Source organism: Leptinotarsa decemlineata, unplaced genomic scaffold (assembly GCF_025532065.1).
Source record: "Leptinotarsa decemlineata unplaced genomic scaffold, Ldec_3_MD MMD2_tig00026299_RagTag_RagTag, whole genome shotgun sequence".
Lineage (NCBI taxonomy): Eukaryota > Metazoa > Arthropoda > Insecta > Coleoptera > Chrysomelidae > Leptinotarsa > Leptinotarsa decemlineata.
This window is the reverse complement of record NW_027412676.1, coordinates 3,002,153-3,023,766: the sequence shown is the minus strand read 5'-3', so window position 1 is coordinate 3,023,766 and position 21,614 is coordinate 3,002,153. Positions and strand designations below refer to the sequence as shown.

At 32.2% G+C, this 21,614-nt stretch overlaps 1 protein-coding gene and 1 long non-coding RNA gene across 4 annotated transcripts in view; one reads left to right on the top strand and one right to left on the bottom strand.

The window, feature by feature from the left end:
* The window catches only part of LOC111509010 (nucleolar protein 4), a 363,566-nt gene that overhangs the window by 25,528 nt on the left and 316,424 nt on the right, over positions 1-21,614 (bottom strand). For 2 of the 3 annotated variants that reach the window (XM_074180686.1, XM_074180685.1), the window contains exons 6-8: positions 12,443-12,497; positions 7,651-7,722; positions 3,775-3,920 (exon numbers count right to left, since the gene is read on the bottom strand). In XM_074180686.1, the coding sequence (XP_074036787.1) occupies positions 3,775-3,920; positions 7,651-7,722; positions 12,443-12,497 (273 nt within the window). The remainder of the gene's footprint in view (positions 1-3,774; positions 3,921-7,650; positions 7,723-12,442; positions 12,498-21,614) is intronic. The other variant, XM_074180687.1, reaches the window with a different exon arrangement.
* On the top strand, positions 11,235-20,087 carry LOC141484958 (uncharacterized). The gene is made up of 2 exons (XR_012466902.1): positions 11,235-11,482; positions 19,881-20,087. It is a non-coding gene; the product is annotated as an uncharacterized lncRNA (long non-coding RNA).

Below are 21,614 nucleotides of genomic sequence, written 5' to 3'. Positions count from 1 at the left end.
AGATGTAATTCAGAAGGAACTTATTATTAACGCTTGAGAAAGCTATTGTATAGCGAAACATGTGTGGCAGTTTTTGTAAAATCCTTTTTAGTGAAAATCATACAATAAACCGTATTAATTGAGTTTTAATATGGATTTACATCAAGTATCGGCCAGTTCTATTTTGGAATCCTTTCAATACATTTATGAATTTATAAATTTCATAAAGGTGCGACTTTAAGTTTACTTGGCACGATTCGTATAGGTGAGAAATAGGAGTTATCATCAATATAATTTCCAACTGAATAATCAGAATACTTTTGCAATTTATCATTTTCAGGTGAATTTCAAATATATCAAACGTGAAACAGTTCACAACTTCTTTAGGATAAAAATATGTTAATCCAAAAAAATAAACATCGCAGTCATTTCCCTATTTCAGAATCATAATTCTGCTTTTCAATAGATAGCCCCAGTTTCTGAAACGTGCACCAACTAACCTTTTTAGATTTTGGGTAGTACTATACAGGCTGATTCACGGTGGATGGCACATTAGACGTTTCTGGTGAACCAGACAACGGATCACTTTGAAAATTTAATGGAGGGCATATTCGGACATTCTCTAGCCAACTTAAATATTTTCGACAATGCGGTGTTGCCGCTTTGCAGTAGCAACTTTGATTTTTCAAATGGAACACTCTGTATATAATATTATTTTTGGAATCTCCAACAATTGCCCGACAACTTTTCTTGATATTTCCCTATACCTATCTGTTACCGTTTTCGAAATAAAAATTAATTTCAATTTTTTTCTTCGAAAATCATGACTTCTAAAAATGCCGATATCTTTTAGTTAAGAAGTACTATGATATCGAAATTTGGTTTGGAGTTAGGTGATACTTGGACACTTCCCACACGTCAGCCTAATCTCCGTTACTTCAATACAGGGTGGTAAAAAAATAGAGTTTTTTCGTTTGCTTGAAAAAGTTGCTGAAATTTGCTTTCTTTCTATGTATATCATACCTATACCTTACTAGTCAAGTTTCGGACATGAACATTTATTTGTGAAAATGTCCCTTCAGAATGGTATTTCCATTCGGTATTTGGTAAGCAGGCCATGATTACTATTTGACAGTAGCGTTGTGACATTTTCCTAATAATATCGACATTTTCGTCACTTCAGAAGTTGCAAATACCTTCAAAACGATGGAACAAAACTATTCAAACGAAGTTCTTATGAATTTGTTTATTATTTCTGGACAGTGTGACAAAATTATCAGCAGAACATGTAGAAAGTTCAATGAAATGTATCCGAATCTAACGCCAATGAACCTCAAGAAATTTATACGAATTCAGAACAATTTCAATGCATTTGGATCAACTTTAAAAGCACCAAGAAACTTGCCTCGACCCGTAACTTTCGAAGACAACCAGATTAATGTCTTAGCATATTTTCACGCATTTCCCGAGTCATCGATAAGAAGTGCTGAAGAAGATTTGGGTATAAAATATTCATCGGTTCAAAGAATCTTGCGAAGACATAAAATGCATGATTATAAATTCACCAAAATTCAAGCAATGAAGCCTCAAGATCCTCAACAGAGAGTAGAATTTTGTGAAATGTTGTTGACACGCATTCAAGAAGATCCACTTTTTTTAAATAAAATTATTTGGACTGATGAATCGAAATTTTCGAGAGAAGGGATTTTCAATAGAAAAAATCGTCATTATTGGTCCAGTGAAAATCCTCACGTCACAAAAGAAGCCGGATTTCAAGAAAAATTTAGTTTTAATGTCTTCTGCATGTTGATGGACAACAAATTGAGGTACGTGATATACGAGGAGTCATTAACATCCAGAAGCTACCTGAATATTTTGGAGAATACTGTAGACAGTTTCGTGGATAATCTGCCACTCGAAGATTATCGAAACTGTTGGTACCAACTAGACGGAGCTCCTGCACATTGCACAAGAGAAGTGAGCGCAGAACTGGATAGACTATTTGACGATCAGTGGATGAGGCGCTTGGGACCATGGAATTGGCCAGCGAGATCACCCGATCTTAATCCATTAGATTTTTATTTGTGGGGAATGTTTAAAGAAAAAGTTTACAAAATACCTGTGCGTTCGAGAGATGAATTGTTAGAAAGGATTGCCCAAACATTTGAAGATTTGGATCCCAATGAAATCAGATCTGCCACCACGAAAGCAGTCAACACCCGCATTTTAAAGTGCTTGGAAGTGAACGGCCAGCGATTCGAACATATTTTGAAATATTCCACATGATTGTTTTACTTTTTTATTATTATTCATATCAATATTTCCAATTTCAAGTTTCTTGGTGCTTTTTTAAAGTTTATCCAAACATATTGAAATTGTTCTGAATTCGTATAAATTTCTTGAGGTTCATTGGCGGTAGATTCGGATACATTTCATTGAACTTTCTACATGTTCTGCTGATAATTTTGTCACACTGTCCAAAAATAATAAACAAATTCATAAGAACTTCGTTTGAATAGTTTTGTTCCATCGTTTTGAAGGTATTTGCAACTTCTGAAGTGACGAAAATGTCGATATTATTAGGAAAATGTCACAACGCTACTGTCAAATAGTAATCATGGCCTGCTTACCAAATACCGAATGGAAATACCATTCTGAAGGGACATTTTCACAAATAAATGTTCATAAGTCCGAAACTTGACTAGTAAGGTATAGGTATGATATACATAGAAAGAAAGCAAATTTCAGCAGCTTTCCGAATTTTCAATAATATACAGGGTGTTCCATTCAAAATAATCAAATTTCAGCAACTTTTTCAAGCAAACGAAAAAACTGTATTTTTTTACCACCCTGTATTGAAGTAACGGAGATTAGGCTGACGTGTGAGAAGTGTCCAAGTATCAACTAACTCCAAACCAAATTTCGATATCATAGTACTTCTTAACTAAAAGATATCGGCATTTTTAGAAGTCATGATTTTCGAAGAAAAAATTTGAAATTAATTTTTATTTCGAAAACGGTAACAGATAGGTATAGGGAAATATCAAGAAAAGTTGTCGGGCAATTGTTGGAGATTCCAAAAATAATATTATATACAGAGTGTTCCATTTGAAAAATCAAAGTTGCTACTGCTTTCTAATAGAAGCGGCAACACCGCATTGTCGAAAATATTTTAGTTGGCTAGAGAATGTCCGAATATGCCCTCCATTAAATTTTCAAAGTGATCCGTTGTCTGGTTCACCAGAAACGTCTAATGTGCCATCCACCGTGAATCAGCCTGTATAGAGAAACGCGTTTTTGAAATAAGGCTACACTGAAAAAATTTGTAATTATTATCATGAATAGTGTTACTGACTTTCACCAAGTAACGGGTCAATTTATACCCAGAAATTTCTCTAATTGACGTTATCATAAGAATGAGAATAACTCATTGTGGTTATTTACTGATCGTAAAAAATTTTCAAATCATCTGTATGAAAGACATGATTCTCAGATATGGGTCTATATAAGCTCGAAAGTAAATGGTATTGAATGAACAGGTATTACATATTTATATCGTGATCCAAATTAAACGTACTAAGTGATTCACTTAAGAATGTTAGAGAATTGTAAAACAATTTATTCTAAAGAGTGAAATGATAAAAAATCTTATTAAATAATATCAAACGATCTAATGAATGTACCTAAAAATAGGAGGGGCTTTAATTATTACTATCAAAACAACTCATCATTTGCCGCGATTAAAGAAATTAATTTTTTATGCCTGTATCTTCTATTTAATCACGTAATACTTACAGAATTATCCCTTATTGTAGGCGGTGTTGCTTTTCCTTTGGCCAAACCTAACGCAGAATGATACTGTGCCCACAGCCCAACCATTTCTTCACTTCCGGGAACCGAAGATAAATCTGTGATATTATCACTATTACCATTCCTATTTCCTGACCAAAAAAAGAATTCATTAAATTTTGTCGCACACAAAAATAGCATCGAATATCAACAGAAAACATACATTATTAATTATTGCCAGAGTAACAATTGAAGAATTGGGCATTTTTGACTTGGGAACATTTTCATTATAAATAACGAGCCGTGATGAATTCATTTGAAATTAGAACACGTTCAATAACTCTGAAACAACAATCACAGATAGCAATGGTTACGGTTTTAATGTAACTGGTGTTATTGGGGAACAATGTAACATTTCGATGAAAAGATAAAAAATTGTAGGATGCGGTTAAACCTAGTTTTCCGGTTTGGTATTAAATTATAAATAGATATTAGGATGGGTTCGTTTTGGTTAAAATAAACAATAATATACACTCATCTAAAAGACAAACAAGAAAGACGAGGAAAAATCAATTAGGGAAGAATCATTTATATTTGTAAACATATTTCAGTTTCTACCACAATCTCTAAAAAATTCAATAATGCTTATTGACATTTGGGGAATTCAATACTTTATTTAAATTATGAAACGTTTTCCACAATAGTTATATTATAAGTACCATACGATTCTGTAGGGATATTTTATAAGAGTGGAACAAAAGACAGAATCCAACACAATCACTATTCTTAGTACTCGCTTCAACAACGAAGTTGGCGTCATCAAGATATGAACTCTACTAATTCTTCAACCCAACTTCTTCACGAGCAAGCTATCTACTTTCGAATATGACAATAGTTTAGGCAAGTGCCAAAGTAATTGAATCTTACCCTACCTTTTTATGAGTTTTAGTATTATATCTTGTTTTCAAGCTATTCAATGTGTGTAATTTAATTTCTTCAATGTGAGGTACCTTGTGTTATTGGTTTAAAAAAATCCTTTCGAAAATGCCCAAATCTTAATGGTACAACTAGCTATGCCACCGTGCTAATATAATTCGAAATTGACAGAGGCATTTTGTTCAAATAAGAATTCTTGGCGAACGCGGATATTAATATGAATTTTAAAATATAGTTGAAGCATTTAGGTTTCGAAGATGAAAAATTATAGAACCAGGTATGCAACAAACATGAATCATTTACTTTCAATCGAATTTTTGATGTCATGATCGAAAAGAAAATCAAAAAATGCATAAATTATGTGGCTATTGGATTATTTCAGTCGAATTGAGAATAAAACAAATTGAATTATGGAAAATTTTCGAGTTTCATTAAATAAAAAACTCATTTGTATTCAGTCCATAAAGGTCCTACAATAATAGTTTCCACTCATCATTATTAACACGATGGACTATTAAATTGATTCCTGAAAATTCCGATTTCGAAATTGATAGAATAGATCAGTACTGAGGGCCCTACAGATGTATCAGACTTTTTCATTTGTTTTTTTTTGCTACGTGTGATTTGTCCAAGTACCCGGAAAATACTGTAGTCTCATAGATTTATTGAGTGTTTCCAATCATCTTTTCATGATACCCACCCCAACAATCTTGTTTCCTACAATAGTTCCTCTGTTAGCGCATATCTTTACATTTTTTTTCTCAGGCGGACCCTTTATAAATGTTTTCCCACATATGTTCCTAGGTATATTTTTCCAGTATTCTTTAATTTTTTTTATTGACCCATTTTTTGTCGTTATCTCGTCCCAATGATTTTGGTTCTACCACAGTTTTTCAGATTCCATATCAAGAGTTGTTTAATCATACTTTAATTGCCTCCTGTGCCTCCACAGCAATTTTTTATTTTTTTCTCAGGCGAGCCCTTTATAAAGTATTTCTCACATATGTTCCCAGGTATATTTTCCAGTGCTTTTTATATTTCACTAACACATTTTTGATTCTGATATCGTTCCAATGATTTTGGTTCTACCACTGTTTTCTAAAGCTCATGTCTAGAGTTGATTATTATACATTGATTGCCTCTTGTGCCCTCATATTTGCAAAATTTGTTGAAGAAATTCTTTAATTTTTTTTCTCAGCGGATCCTTTCTGAAGGTTTTCCCACGTGTTACCAGATATATTTTCCCAGTACTCTTTATATTTTTTATTGGCCCATTTTTTGTTCTGATCTCGTCCCAATGATTTTGGTTCTACCACTGTTTTTCAGATTCCATATCAAGAGTGTTGTTTAATCATACATTGATTGCCTCCTATGCCTCCACAGCAATTTTTTATTTTTTTCTCAGGCGAGCCCTTTAAAAAGTATTTCTCACATATGTTCCCAGTGCTCTTTATATCTCACTGACACATTTTTGGTTCTGATATCGTTCCAATGATTTTGGTTCTACCACTGTTTTCTAAAGCTCATGTCTAGAGTTGATTATTATACATTGATTGCCTCTTGTGCCCTCAAATTTGCAAAATTTGTTGAAGAAATTCTTTAATTTTTTTTGTCAGCAGATATTTTCTGAAGGTTTTCCCACGTGTTACCAGATATATTTTCCCAGTACTCTTTATATTTTTTATTGGCCCATTTTTTGTTCTGATCTCGTCCCAATGATTTTGGTTCTACCACTGTTTTTCAAAATTCATGTCTAAAGGTGATTATTATATATTGATTGCCTCTTGTGTCCTCATATTTGCAAAATTTGTTGAAAAAATTCTTTAAATTTTTTTCTCAGTGGATCCTTTCTGAAGGTTTTTCCACATGTTACCAGATTTATTTTCCCAGTACTCTTTATATTTTTTATTGACCCATTTTTTGTTCTGATCTCGTGCCGATGATTTTGGTTCTACCATAGTTTTTTGTTGGATGAATTCATCAAAAAATATATTATGTGTATATTATAATATATGTGTATATATTATAATATATCAGTTATCTACTGAAGACGATTATGGATATTAATAATCAAAACGTTTTGAAGTAAACGGGTTTAAAATCTTTTTTTCTTCATATTTTTCATCATTTATCTCCATTTTTTTTCACTCTATATTATTTTCATATAATAAAAATTATTTCTGCTTTGGCTACCTCATCCGAATATTTTGGTTCAGCTATTTTTAGTATTTTTTTTACTTTTTATATTTCATTCATTTTCTTTTTTTTTTCATAAATTTCAAACCACTTGAAACCTTTTCAGCAACAACATTCGAGATATAACCTTCGTCCTCGCAGTCAACGTACATACCACTGATGATGTCTGCCGCAGTAGCAGACGAAACGTTCGGTACTACAAGTTCTATTCGATCACGGACAACCGGCCCGGATTCTGTTTTCTCCAATCCTTTTTTTATTCGACAACATACACAATCAGTAAATGTATCAAAATATTCCTCTGGCTAATACCATGAAGGGCGTTGGATTATATCCGACAGGTATCAGTGCAGGATTCTTCACTAAAGTTATTCCTGCATATGCTGTTGGCGATACAACTGCCGCAAGAGATTTTCAATTATTGGAACGGTCTGTCCGTTCAGTCTTCGTATTCTATGCAGTATTTTTTGCTTACCTATTTATCTATACTTATACTCAACGAATGAAAATTGAAATAATTCACAATCCCATTCACCATAACTAGGTACTGAAAAATAAACCTAAATACATAATGCTCAATGCTAAATCCATTAGCTAGGTATTTAATTCCTTCCGCCAAGAATCCAAAGAGATTTTTATTCGAAATGCCAATTAACAATTAAATTGCACAAGACAAATACAAAATAACGAATCGACTCGGTTTGTATATATTACAACGTGTATGAAATGTGTATATTATGTATGTGTTACCTTGATTATTGTGGTAGTTCCACGCCAATAGCATCAACTTGAGCTTGTCGCTGTCTTTCATAGCCCCAGATCCTGCACAGCCAATCATATCACGATAAGCAGGGTTGGTTTACATCGTTAGGATTATTGATTATTGTTCAATGAATTTGAGTGTAGTGAAAGAAAATATTGTTATGGAAAGAAACAGGAGTACCAGAATGTATTATTTTAATTGATTCCAAACTTCCGTTAAAAATAACAAATGATGGAAACGTATTACCTCGAAATTTACTATAATCACAAGATTTTCTTTTTTAAACTGTCAACATTTGATGAACTTAACGCAGGAGACTTCGAATCAGAAATAACGCCAATATTTTACCATTGAGAAGATTTGTGAATTTTGGATTTCCTATCACTACGCATATTAAAAAACAAAATCCACTCGCCGCATCTATCTCTCTGTCTGATCGCGATAAACTCAAAAACTACCGAACGGATTTTCACCTATCGGTTGGAGTTATACGAAAGAAAGGTTTATGTGTATAGAAAAATTCTTGACGGCATATGTTTCTCTTTTATGGAAAGCTTACTGTACACTGTACCAATTTCAAAGTTTGAAATAATGGTCACATAATGTGGTAATTGTGAAGCTAATTAGATGGATACGATTTTGATGCTTGTGTTTTGTTCTTGAAAAAAAACCAATTCATGAACACTGTAACTGCCCTCTACACTGAGGAATGTTTCTCCTGACGAAAATCAAGTAGTTTTCATAAAAAAGCTCTAAAACAACGCATTTTAAACTTATCATTTCAACCTTTTTCTTTAAATTATTTAAATACTTCTGTATGAGACAAACAAATATGACATATTTCAGAGGCATGCTGTTCTGTTTACTTATAAGTAAATAGCAAAACAACTGTTGTTTATGTGGCTTGTGGAGGTGGTATTGAACTATAATTTATATTTTGCCTTAATTGTTGATTTATAAAGATAATTTTCCTTTTTTTAAAGTAGAATATCTAGGTACGTATAAATTATTTCAACTTGATATAGGTGCTGTTGTCAATATGTGAATTAGAAACAAGTCCCTTTAAAAATTAAAACCCAACATTTGAAACATCAATTTGAATACTTTTTGAAGTGAATTTGAAAAACTCATGAATTAAACTCAACTTTATTTTGTTCAAACTTGCATTTACTGTAATAACCCAAATTGAGGAAAATTCCCCATTAAAATCAATATCTAAGAAGTGAAGGCTAAATAAAAAATATTGCGGGGATAAAATAAATTCAAAGGGCCTCACAAACCGATGAGGCACGCCAAATGAAGAAAGGTTCCTGTTGCGTTGATTTTGTTTTAAGCAGTGAATTCTTTGAAACTTGAGGTCGCATTTTTGTTTTGTGTTTCTTTAGTCGGTTGGGTTGGTGTGAGTATTTGTTCCACTCATTCAATTGGTGGTTCGAGCCGAGAGGCTGAATGATCGTCCAACCCGTGCTATGAATCGCATTTTCAAAGATAAAACCTCGTTAATTCTCGCAAAAGTTTCGACTTTTGAGGGTTGTCGTTTGTAAGGGGGCGACAGCCGGTTATGGGAAAATGTATTTCAAACAGACAGATAGATAGGTACTTCGTCATTTTAATATTGAATTTGATAGTTAATTTGACATATTTTTTTGAATGAATGTCATCAAAAGTCATCATTATCAGTTACAAGCTAAATAACAGTTTCAGGATGATGTAAAAAACATTTGAAAAAATTAGAAATTATATAATAGAGATTGGAAATATTCAACTAAATTATTGTTCGAAGAAAGTAAAAAAAAGAAAGAAATCAATTATATATTTATAGAATAGTGATTCACATAAAAAATATAATTAATAATGTATTTACAAAATTTGCACAAAGGAATTTTCAATATATTATACACAATCTTCATGATAAAATTCTAGATGAAAATATAATCATTATATATCTTCAAAAATAATTAAGAATTGGATAACACAAACTTCTGGAACATTTTTTGATGATCTGAAAAATTAGAATTAAACTATTTTTGAAATGTTCATTAAAATTATAGAATACCTGTGTAAATTCTAGATTTACAAATAATGTTTATGAACTGAGGAATGTTATGATTTTTATTCTGAGTTAACCTTACAATGAGTTTTTTTCGTTAAGAAGTTTATTCATAATGAGATATATATTCGAAAATTTATTCATGAATAAACTCATATCATTATATTATCATTATTTGCCGGAGATGCACAACAGGAGCGATATTAAAACTATTTTTTGCAGATATTTGCTGTGCACGAAAAAATCGCAAACGCTTCCCACTATCTCAATTTTGGATTCGCACTGACATGGATATTTCCTTTATTTCAAGTTTCAGTGTTATTGGTCATCTCCTGATGATGTTAACTTGATTAGCGAAATATGCGTCGAGAGATAGTATTTTTGGTGTGACAAAGACAATCTATCAATTCAATCAAAAAGTTCGTTATTTTCACAATTCATACGTAAAAAAATATCTTCAAGTTTAATGTTTGATCATTTGAACATCAAAATAGGATGCACCTATGTTATCATAATTTTAGTTATTTTTAGGTAACTCATGTGAAGGTTACAATAAATGTCTCTTACATTTATATCTGATATCACTTGGATATGTATTTTAAACATATATATAGAATCATAGTCCTAATCCTGTTAGTTTTGTTCGAAAAATTTAAATTTTCTTTCACTTCACTATTATTGAAATATTCAATTCGATTACAAATAGATCCATTTATTTTCACTATTTGCTTTTTTTCAAATAAGCAAAATGGAGTTTTACATACACTTTTATCCAAACTGAACTTTTTAGACGTGAATATGCATAGATGAGAAAAAAAAAAGAAGGGTTTGCACCCTTCTTATCCCCTTTCTTGTAATATACAGTTTTTTAAATACATGTTTTATGATTTTCATATCACGAAATTAATATTTTTTTATAATTTAATATCAAGTTATTTCATGACAATATATTTAAAACATCGAAAGGAGGACTGTTCAAGTAGTTGATAATGGTATTTGAAAAAATCATGTATGTGCAAAAATGGAAATCACTCGTGAATGTTTTTGTTGGATGATTTTTTACTATTTTAAGAAAGGACTACCTGGGATAAGATTGTATAGAATGGTATTGAACTTCTGGCAATGGAGTGCTAACGAAAAGACTGTTCTGTTTTGAAGAATTTGACTCACTTGCTGTATTCTCCTGATTCACAAGACTCGTCTACACCCCCGGAAAATGTTCAAAACTTCCAAAACATGTTTTTCGAGAATTGGCAAATCTTAAGGCGAATATTTTGAAAAACAACTTTTTGAAAAATTCAATAAGTGACCATTGTATTTGTTAACTTATTATACATATTACTCTATATATAACTTTCACAAGTCTCTTGAAGATTTCTAAGGGTTGTTCGTATTGTGATAAATAGTTATCCGTGTATATAAAAGACAAAGTTCAATTATTCTCACTCATACTTTAAATTCAAGGTAAATACCAACATTTTGCTATCCAATTGATAGAAGTAATAAAAAACATAAAAACATTTGGTGTAGTATTCATTCAAACTGTCATTTAGCGAAATCGTTCACGTGGACAGAAATAACTATAACAAATCATTGTTTTTGGTTGTATTGCGTTGATAACAAAAATGTTGGAAATCTGATCCGACTGACACAACGAATAAAATGAAGGCATGAATCAAAATAATAGTTTTTACTTGTTTGGATTTCTCTATTAAATTCAACTAATCAGATGCTGTACTGATTTGAGCAAATCATTTCGATAAATTAAGGTAAGAATTTTCATTCACATTTTATATAAATGTCTACAGAAGTTGAAATGAATCATGAACATCTACAGTTAAAGTAAGAAAATGAACTGTTCATAAATGATTACTCAAACATTTTGATATACCTATTTCGTATGAGCTATTATCCCGACTTCCATCGCGAGCACTCCTTTGTTTGAGCCTAATCAACTGAACTGTATTTTTATAATATTTTTTATTTATAAACCCATTGAAACAAATCAAACACCAAATGTTAAGCGAAGATTACCGCAATATGTTGCCGTTTGCAAGATTAGCGCAAGCAAACAAGTAAACGGTCGCTGCAATCAGTTACACTCTGAATGTATTAAATGTTTCTAAAACCTTCTTCTGAAAATCATTAAACATGTATTTTATCTAATAATTTTTATTTCAATTGAGAGAATAACTAGGGGAAGTTGTAAATTTTGAAAATACCCGAACAGAAGCCCTGTAGGAGTTGGTTTCAACCTCTCAGCTAAATATAATACTGTCATTAAAAGTAAGTGAAAATGTTCCCTTTTATTCCTTTAACTTCATCCATACAATAACCAGAAAGTAAAAAGTATAATTGTCATTGATGGGTTGATCAGTCATTATACATACTTTTTCAATAAAATATTTTCTAGTTCCCAATTATATTTATAACCATACTAAAAATGGAAAAGCCACGCAAAAGTTACAAAAATATGAATTTTTCCAACAGAAGTTCACGCCTTTATACAATTCCTCTAAATTTTTACTACTCATTTCATATGTAAGTAACAAGAGATGTAAAACCAACCCTGCTCAACTTTATTGAATTTCGATAATTTTGTATTCAGATTTCCATTGAACAAACCAATTTAAAGTTATGTGTTTAGATGTTGTATGAGCAATAATAGTTTGAGTTTTCTGTGGTCACAAATCAGATAACAGGCAAGATAAGCATCAAAAGTTTCTTACCTCCGTAATGATCATCATCGTTTCCTTCGGACGACTCAGGTGTTGGCAGGTTTTCCTGCAAAAGAAAACAAAATTAGGACCCTGTAAGATTCATTTAAATAATTTGTTGTTGATGTTTTTAGTATTAAAAAATGCCGGTAAATAAATGGAGGTGAATATAACACAACATTCAAACAAGAAATATGGTATATTAGTGATCTTTTTACATTCATAATAATAATAATGTATATTTGCCAATGCATGGGGTTTTCTTCAATAACATTGAAGACCTTGGTTTATCAAAGCGTCTGACTTTTGCTTTCCTCAGGTCGAGTGGGCTGAAGAGTGAAGCTGAGGGATTCATCATGGCTTGCCAGGATGGTGTCTTCAACATCTTAGTCTATCGCAGTCTGGTGATGGGTATAGACGTTCCTGACACAAGGTGCAGGGCCTGCTGCGAGGCGACCGAGACCATAATCAGCATGTTCAGCATATGCGACATAACGCGGCCCTAAGAGTGCTATATTATCATCTACGGCACTCTTATGGTATTGACGAGACACCGGTGTTGCTCTACGTTCCGGGGGATATTGAATTCGTTGTGGGGAACGAGAAGTGCCGAATTTATTGGAACTATTCGTTCCCCACCCTCAGGCCCTTCAAGCTAATAAGCCTGATGTAGTCTTGCTCGACCACCAGAGGAAGACGATATTTGTTGTGGAGTTTTCAGCTCCTGGCTAAACGAATATCGCCCGAAAAGAGGAGAAAAAACGCATAAAATATCGAGATTTTCTCTTCGAACTCCGCTGACTTTTTCCAGACCACTCTGTCAAGATTTGTTCTGATTATTGGAGTCCTTGGTGGAATGATGCCCTCTCTACTTTCAAATCTCAAAATCATACCGGCTTGCCGCATTGAGGCAGAAATCTTAGCCGGACAGATGCAGACGGCTATCATTCTTGGCTCACTGCGCTTCCTCAGGTCACATGATTCTCGGGCCCAGTGATCACTTACCCCCCAGTGTAGGAAGTGGTCATTCGTTGATAATGCTCGCGCGCCCTCTGAATGTATCGGGGCTTCGGGGGAGGGGGCCCGACCAGCGAAAACATAGGTTAAAAAAATGTTTATTTGTAGGAGTAAATAAATATTACAAACAATATAACACATGCAAGAGAACAAATAAACATCCGAGTAAGGACATATTTGGGTTTTTCAATAAGGTCACATATAGGTAAATTTTCATTGAGAGTCACATGTGGGATAAATTTCACAATTTGGTAAAATGACATAATCAGGAGGTAGATTTATCTCTTTTTTCCATTTTTCAATACTCTTTTGGGAGTCATTATTTTGATAAATGATAAACACATCACATCCCATCTTGAGATTCGAGTCAGTTAAACAATTTTTGTATTTTCTGTATTTTCTATATTTTGCAATATTCTGAGTCTCATGAGGTACGTACTTATATATTATAGGTGCCAGATAATTGGCATTTCGCTGTCCGATCGTTTTCTACCCCGTTTTCAGGGTAGAAAAATAGCAACATCTTTCGCATATTTTACTTTAGTGAACTTATGAAACGATTTTTCCATTTTTAATGAATTATAATATTTTCATACAGAATACTTATCTGGTATTCATGATTTAGGCTTCTTTATATAAGAGATCGCTACAATAATCTCGTGTTTTGTGAAATATTAGTTTCATCATCCATTTTTGAACTACATCAGCACTTCTACAAAACAATTACTAAACACACCACTCCCCATTCCCAAAATTGTGTGAAAGTTGTGACTGTATTAGCGAGAAATAAATTATTTTCAATTGTCTGATGTCCATGACATCAGATTTAAATTGTAAATACGGAGTTTTCGTGTAGTTAACGGTAAATTTATTGAATTGAAACCATTCTGAAATTGTAGGAAAATCATCTTCAATGGATTGTTTTCATGTTTTGCCAAGTTGAAGAAGTATATAAAATGACAGTATCATCGTCGAAACTGATTGTTTGCCCAGAGGTTAATCTCTGTTAAAATCTGTTTTTCCGTTAATCAGCTGTTGCCCCCATACGAACGACAACCCTCAGAAGTTGAGAAACTTGTGCGAGCTAAGGCCTAACGAAGTCTTACCTTTTAACGTGTGATTCCTAACACGGTTGCAGAATCATTCCAGCTTCAACCAGATAAATTCTCTCGAGAAAAATATCTGGTCGAGGCGGGAATCGAACCCACGGTCTTCCGATCGTGAGTCGGGCGCACTACCACTGCGGCCAATTCCACAACACAATTTAGGGAAAAGAAATTATTCGATAGTAAAGAAAAGTGAACCCAGTACAGTACCTTGAGGAACATCATGAGTCGCAGTTCTGGGCATACTTAGTACACTATCAATTTTCACAATCTGTACGCGCTCTTATAAGTAACTGCAAAGAAGATCGTATGTGGCTTCCCGGGATGCGATAATTGTTTATTTTTCTCAATAGATTTTTGTGACATACTGTGTCAAAAGCTCTGGACAGGTCTATAAATATACCAAGTATAGGTATTTTTCCATCTAAAGCAGTAAAAATGATTGAAGTTAGTTTATAAATGGCGTCCTCGGTCGACCTACCTTCTCTAAAGCCGTACTGATATTCTGACAATATATTGAAGTTCTTCAAAAAATCAGTCAGTATAAGTCGAGTCATTTGTTATATAAAAATGTTAGTGCGTCATATGTCATTGGCTACTTCTTTCAAAGTTTCAGTGGAACCTTTTGTTAACCATAACCTGATTGTTGAGAAATTTGGATTTTTTGGTAACATACTGTTATTGAGTAAACATATGGGAAATTTGAGTCCGTCAATAACATTGAAGACCCTGATGGCTTATCAAAGCGTCTGACATTCGCTTTCCTCAGGTCGAGTGGGATGAAGTCGGAAACTGAGGGGTTCATAATGGCTTGTCAGGATGGTGTCTTCAACACCTTAGCCTACCGCAGTCGCGTGATTGGTCGACCTTTTATTAACCATAACCTGACTGTTGAGAACTATGGATTTTTTGATAACATATTGTTATTGAGTAAAAATATGGGAAATTTGAGTTCTGATTTCACTAATATTGGAAGTTCCACAAGGCTTCATACTTGAACCGTTTTCTATCTATGTACCTCCACTAAACCAAACTCTATTACATTTTTTCAAATTACATTTGTGAATTCAAAAATGTTGATTTTTAGATGTGATTTTAAACAAACAGCTCAAATAGTTTTGTTGTGTACTTATTAAGATTCTATATTTCACACTACACAGATATTTAATGAAATTGAATCAGACTTGATGAGAATCCGTGATTTTATTCCGTTAGTTATACAGAGTATGCTTATTTTGTTCAAAACTCTTGTGAATAATTCACAGCGACATATATCGAGAAATAACACAAACTTAAAACAAATTGTATAGTGAATGGTTGACTATGGACAGTCAATAACTATCTGAGCCACCTACGGATCATCAAGACTATTTGCAGCGTAGTGTAGTGTAGTGAAATCAATACACCTAGATCTGGCATACGCAAAATATAGTAATTTTAAGGTGGCAACACTTTTAAAGTTTTTGCCATTTCTGTAAATGAATCCAAGCATGCTATTTGCATCAGCAGTCATATTCCTTATACATATGTGTTGTAAATGTTAATTTACTGTCATATGTTATACCAAGATCTTTTATCTCGTGTACGCGGTTGATTGTAGTTTTGTTGATTGAATAATCGAACATTAAAGTTCGCTTTTTGTTGTGAATGATATTATTTTACATGATGTTTAATCCAAACGATTATCACTTCAATTGTTGATAATTGTAACCTAATATTTATTTTCTTATCTCTGTACAAAAACCACAACAACGCAGTGTTATTTTTACAGAGGTAATCTCCATGACTCCTTCAAGGCTTTTAAAAACAGCAATAGTGATATTAGCATAGTAATTTGTTGTAATCTGTCAATAATTCATTTATTAACACAAACCATGACTGAATAACGATGAGTGTCTAACTAGAATAATAACACAGTTATGATTGATAATATTCTTATTAACATTTGATGAATACTGTTATTTCTATGTGGGTCCCTAATAGATGGTGCGCTTAAGAGCATAGGCTAAACGATTTTAACACATATTTAAAATATACAGAAGTACGTTTTTCACTGACATTTTTTCAAGAAATTATTCAATACTTTTCAATTTGATTTTCAAAAATCGATTGTTCAAAGTTGGATTGGATTGTTTAAAGTTGCGTAAAATTCGAATATATTTTAAAATTTCCCTGTGTTGAAGTCATATAGTTTATGTAGCATTTTGCCGGCTTATTTTTAATTTAATGATTTATTTTTTGAAATCTCATCGACTTTTTGCCCTGAATATTCTTCTCTATTGTGACAACTTTATTTTGGTAGAATATTGGAAAGAAGCAAAGATGAATTCAATGACAGTTGATACAAATTTTTGGCTGACAATGTCAAGTTGGAAAATTCTGAATGATACTCGAATTACTAGATCTTTCATTTTCTTTATCATATTTCAGTAGGTACGTGTAAATTTTGCTGAGACTATCAATATCAGTTCGTTTATTCATTGAATATCTTTCGTTATTAATATGTATCATTTCCAAAAATATTCTTTTAGTTGTATTGGTTTCTCTATCTGAAATATTTGGGTTTCCAAAATTCATTTTATGATCCTCCGAATTAACATGTTCTGTTAATGCATAAGAATTAACATTTCGTCTACAATCGCTCTTATGGGAAGTGATGCGACTACTTAGAGGTCTAGATGTTTGTCCTAAATATGTTTGAGAACAATCCATACAAGAAATTTTGTATACTAAATTGGATTTTTGTTTATTTGAAATTGGAGCTTTCAGTTTACTGTATAATTTAGATATAGTAGTGACATTTGTTTTAGATATTTTGAGGTTATTATTTCGGAATACATTAATTAATTTTGGTGTCAATTCTTGAATATATGGGAGCGATTCATATATGAATAAAGGTATAACGTTGTTATGTTCAACTTCTTCATTATTATTTTGAAAATTTGTTCTTTCACAAAATAAAATTCTGTTAACTAAAGATTTAAGATAAGAATTTTGGATCAGAATTTTACTGAAATTAGACAAACTTTGGTTTCGTAAATCTGGATTTATATATATATATATATATATATATATATATATATATATATATATATATATATAATTTTTATTTCGAAAACGGTAACAGATAGGTATAGTGAAATATCAAGAAAAGTTGTCGGGCAATTATTGGAGATTCCAATAATTGCCCGACATAGTGTTCCATTTGAAAAATCAAAGTTGCTACTGCTTTCTAATAGAAGCGGCAACACCGCATTGTCGAAAATATTTTAGTTGGCTAGAGAATGTCCGAATATGCCCTCCATTAAATTTTCAAAGTGATCCGTTGTCTGGTTCACCAGAAACGTCTAATGTGCCATCCACCGTGAATCAGCCTCTATATATATATATATATATATATATATATATATATATATATATATATATATATATATATATATACATATATTTCACTAACTTTCTTCGAAAGCTTCTGATAATTCCTTTTCCATATTCTCTGTTTCACTATCACTGTCATCATTTAAATCAATAATGAATTTATTTGCAGCATTAATATGGAAGTATCCAATCCCATTTAGTCTTTTTCAACTAAAATTACTTTTTCAATCCTTTTCTGCCAGTCTTCTTCGATAATATTAGATACCTCTTCTTTAATTAGCTCTATTGCCGTTATACTAAATTTTGGAAAATTATTTTTACCCCCAATGCTTTGTTTCAATAATTGAATTGAACTGGCCGATACTTATTAAAACTAATTAATACACTTTATTATATGATTTTCAATATAAAGGATTTTACAAAAACCGCGACATATAATAGCTTCCTTAAGCTTAACTAGTTTACGCTTCCTTATTATATCATCAACAATACCCCTCGAGAAACCGTTAGTGGCTGCTATTTCCTGTACTGTACATTTTTCTTTTGTGAACCTCTCATGTGTGAGAGGAAAAGTCAAAAGACGATGCACTAGAAAATTCAGCCCAGAACGTTTGTGCTGTCCACAGTGATGTGAATTGTCATGTTCAGTTTGGTTTTCCTTTTGAAGATGATTACTTGGTGATCGAAACATTTGTCAAGGTGCTAAAATAAAGATTAGGTGTTGGGAAAAACTCCAGTAATAGAAAAATGTGTATAACAACGCTTGTCTTGCAATGTAAATGAGGTGATGAAATGGTTAAACAATAATGAATGAATTGACTGTCAATAATATGCAAAAAAATAAAAATGAAAAACGGAAAAAACTTAGTGTTTTCAGGTATATTTCTTGCTAACGAAATACTATGCAAAATTTTTTGTAATTAACTGAAATGAAATTGTGAACTTTCCATTTCGAAAATCCTCTTTATTTCCCATGAGGTTCATAAGTTTTTTCGGAATAACCGGAAAATAACTAATCACCACAAAACAACTATAGTCTCTTCTCCAAAATAAATGAGGACAAATGAAAAACAATAACAAAGAGAAGACTCTAGTTTCCTTTTTTTTTCTCCTCAATATATTCAGCAATCTAAATTCCAAGTTTCCCAGTAATTTGATTAGTAGGTAATTAATATTCATATATCTATTTCAAGATATACATACATTTTTCTCCTATGGGAATATATATTCCATTTGCACCATGTATTATTTGCAGGGAACTATTTTTGTGGGAATACAAAATCCTGTGAATATACTTACATGATATCGACAATTGGGCCACTGCAAATTTTCAAGAGATGTTTGGAGTTAATAGATGAAAACTTAGATGTCCGTTTCGAAAAAAAATTGTTGAAGGAATAAAGAAAACACATTGAAAATTGGTTTATACCACATAACAAACATGAAATAGCACAAAAGTTTCTGCGTCTTATTTCCATATTATCCGAAATGGCGGAAGAGCTAACAAACGAAATAGTTTTTTACAAATAACCTGAAAACGTTTTATTGATAGTTGCAACCTGAAAAAAACTATATTGTTTCCCCAAATAGGCAACTTTCATTTAATTTAACCAATCTTGTAAGTCCTACTATTTCTAAGATCGCAATAGTTGGAACATAAAAGAAACGGTCTGTGTAACTTCTAAATTCTATAATAAATCTGACATCCAAGAACATTTCAAAAATTTCAAATAATTTTTCATAAACTGGGTACTCTGTTTTTTGTCTAATTGTCTCGGAAACATGAATATCTAATAACTGTAAAACATTATTTTGTTTCTTCCAAAGATAATCAGTAGCGAACTATATGGAATCGGAAAATAGTTAGGTAGAAATCCGTAATCTTTTTTCTTTCATTTTAAAAGGCCCCAGATAATGCCTTGTAATTTCGATCGATGACTCAATTTCAGTTTCTGTCCCAGCGAATCTAGAAATCCAATCGCGCTCCTAAAAGGACGACTTGTTGCCGCCGAGAAGTTTATATAACAGAAGAGGAATAGGATACGAGGTCATTGACATACCGACCGGCAACCGGGATCATATTTCGTGTTGCACCGCAACTTGAGCAATTCTACTAGTTGTGATGAGTTCTGAATAAATGTTTATTTTGCGTGCTATTAATTGCGTTTTATTGGCATCTTGTTTGGAAATAAAGGACACATTCATGAATCCTGAATGGTTCTTACACATTGAAAACGTTTATTTTAATTTAAGGTAACACTTTTTGGCTGAAACTTACTCCAGAGCAGTGAGGTTTTGAGATCTCAAATTTAGAAAAAGATTGAAAGTATTTTTCAAGAAAGATTGAAGTAATTGATGAACATGAAATTATTTATAAGTTTTACAAAACGATAAGAGAGAAAATTCATTTTTTAAGAATGTGAATTCAGTCTTTTTTTTAATATAAACAAAAGTCCACGACAAATAGTTCAAAGTACAAATAAAAGCATATCTTTACTCTTTAGAGATATTTGGTACTAATTCATTTCAGGTTGCTGATTTTGATTGTGTTTTACCCAGAAATTGATTTAGGTGTTAACTGAAAGATGGCGGTATCGTATAATTCGATTAATGGAGTAACACGTTTTGCAATTATGATACATTATATTCGAAAGTATGGATTGTGATCAGTGAGACGGTGAAAATTGTGTCACTTCGGCATCTCTGAGATTGTTTATATTCTTGCTTCAATTATATTGATCGATTCATAATATTCATGATATGCTTGAATGTAAGTTAGAGAGTACTTTCATCTTCATTGAAATATGTATCATGGCAAAATTGCAATCGAAGTGATAGGTGATAAGTAGTTCTAAAAACAATTTCTAAAATTCAACTTTCATAAGCACTCACAATTGCATAAAGAATATCAAACAGCCGGTTGGTTAGTGTGAGTGGTTCGTTTTACTCAATCAATCAACTGCGATATATGTAAAAGTTAGTTTGATTCTAGGACTATCGATGTAAACTATGTACCATCGTACCAGTTCGCTCGAGTTTCGACTTCTGATGGTTAGCCCGAAAAGGGACGACAGTTGGTTAATAGACTAACAAATTTTAAAATGTTTTCAATGTGTATATTACTCTCTTTGAAGTTAGCTGAAATTATATTATCAACGACAGAGACATAAAAATGTGCTACTCATTCATCTGCAAAATTTCCACATATATTTTTACCCAGCAAATTCTATAAAATTCATGTCCTAGCAATATAGCACAGTAAAAAAGGCCTTAAAACTAGCAGTCTTCAACCAGAGAAATTTTACTAAGCTGCAGTAAAGACGTGTTTTCAATCATACTAACATGCAAGTGCTTTTTTTACTCAGCAAACCATCATTTCCTACCCAATCTCAGTACCAGCAGCAGTATTAGTTCAAAATTCGTAGGCAATATTCCAAAATAAACGCAAGAAAGCGGACATGTATTATAATACAAAGCTGAGTTTTTTATAACAGTGGCTACAAAAAATGATGAAAAAACTGAATGATGAAAAGATGATGATGAAATCTAATGCACGAAGAAAATTATTTATTCAGGAAATTATGTTCTTAGGTATTTCGATTTTTTCAGTTCAATCCATATACTCGTATTATTTATTCACTTTTGTTTACATAGTGTTTTTATAAGTGATGCAGTTTGTGGGG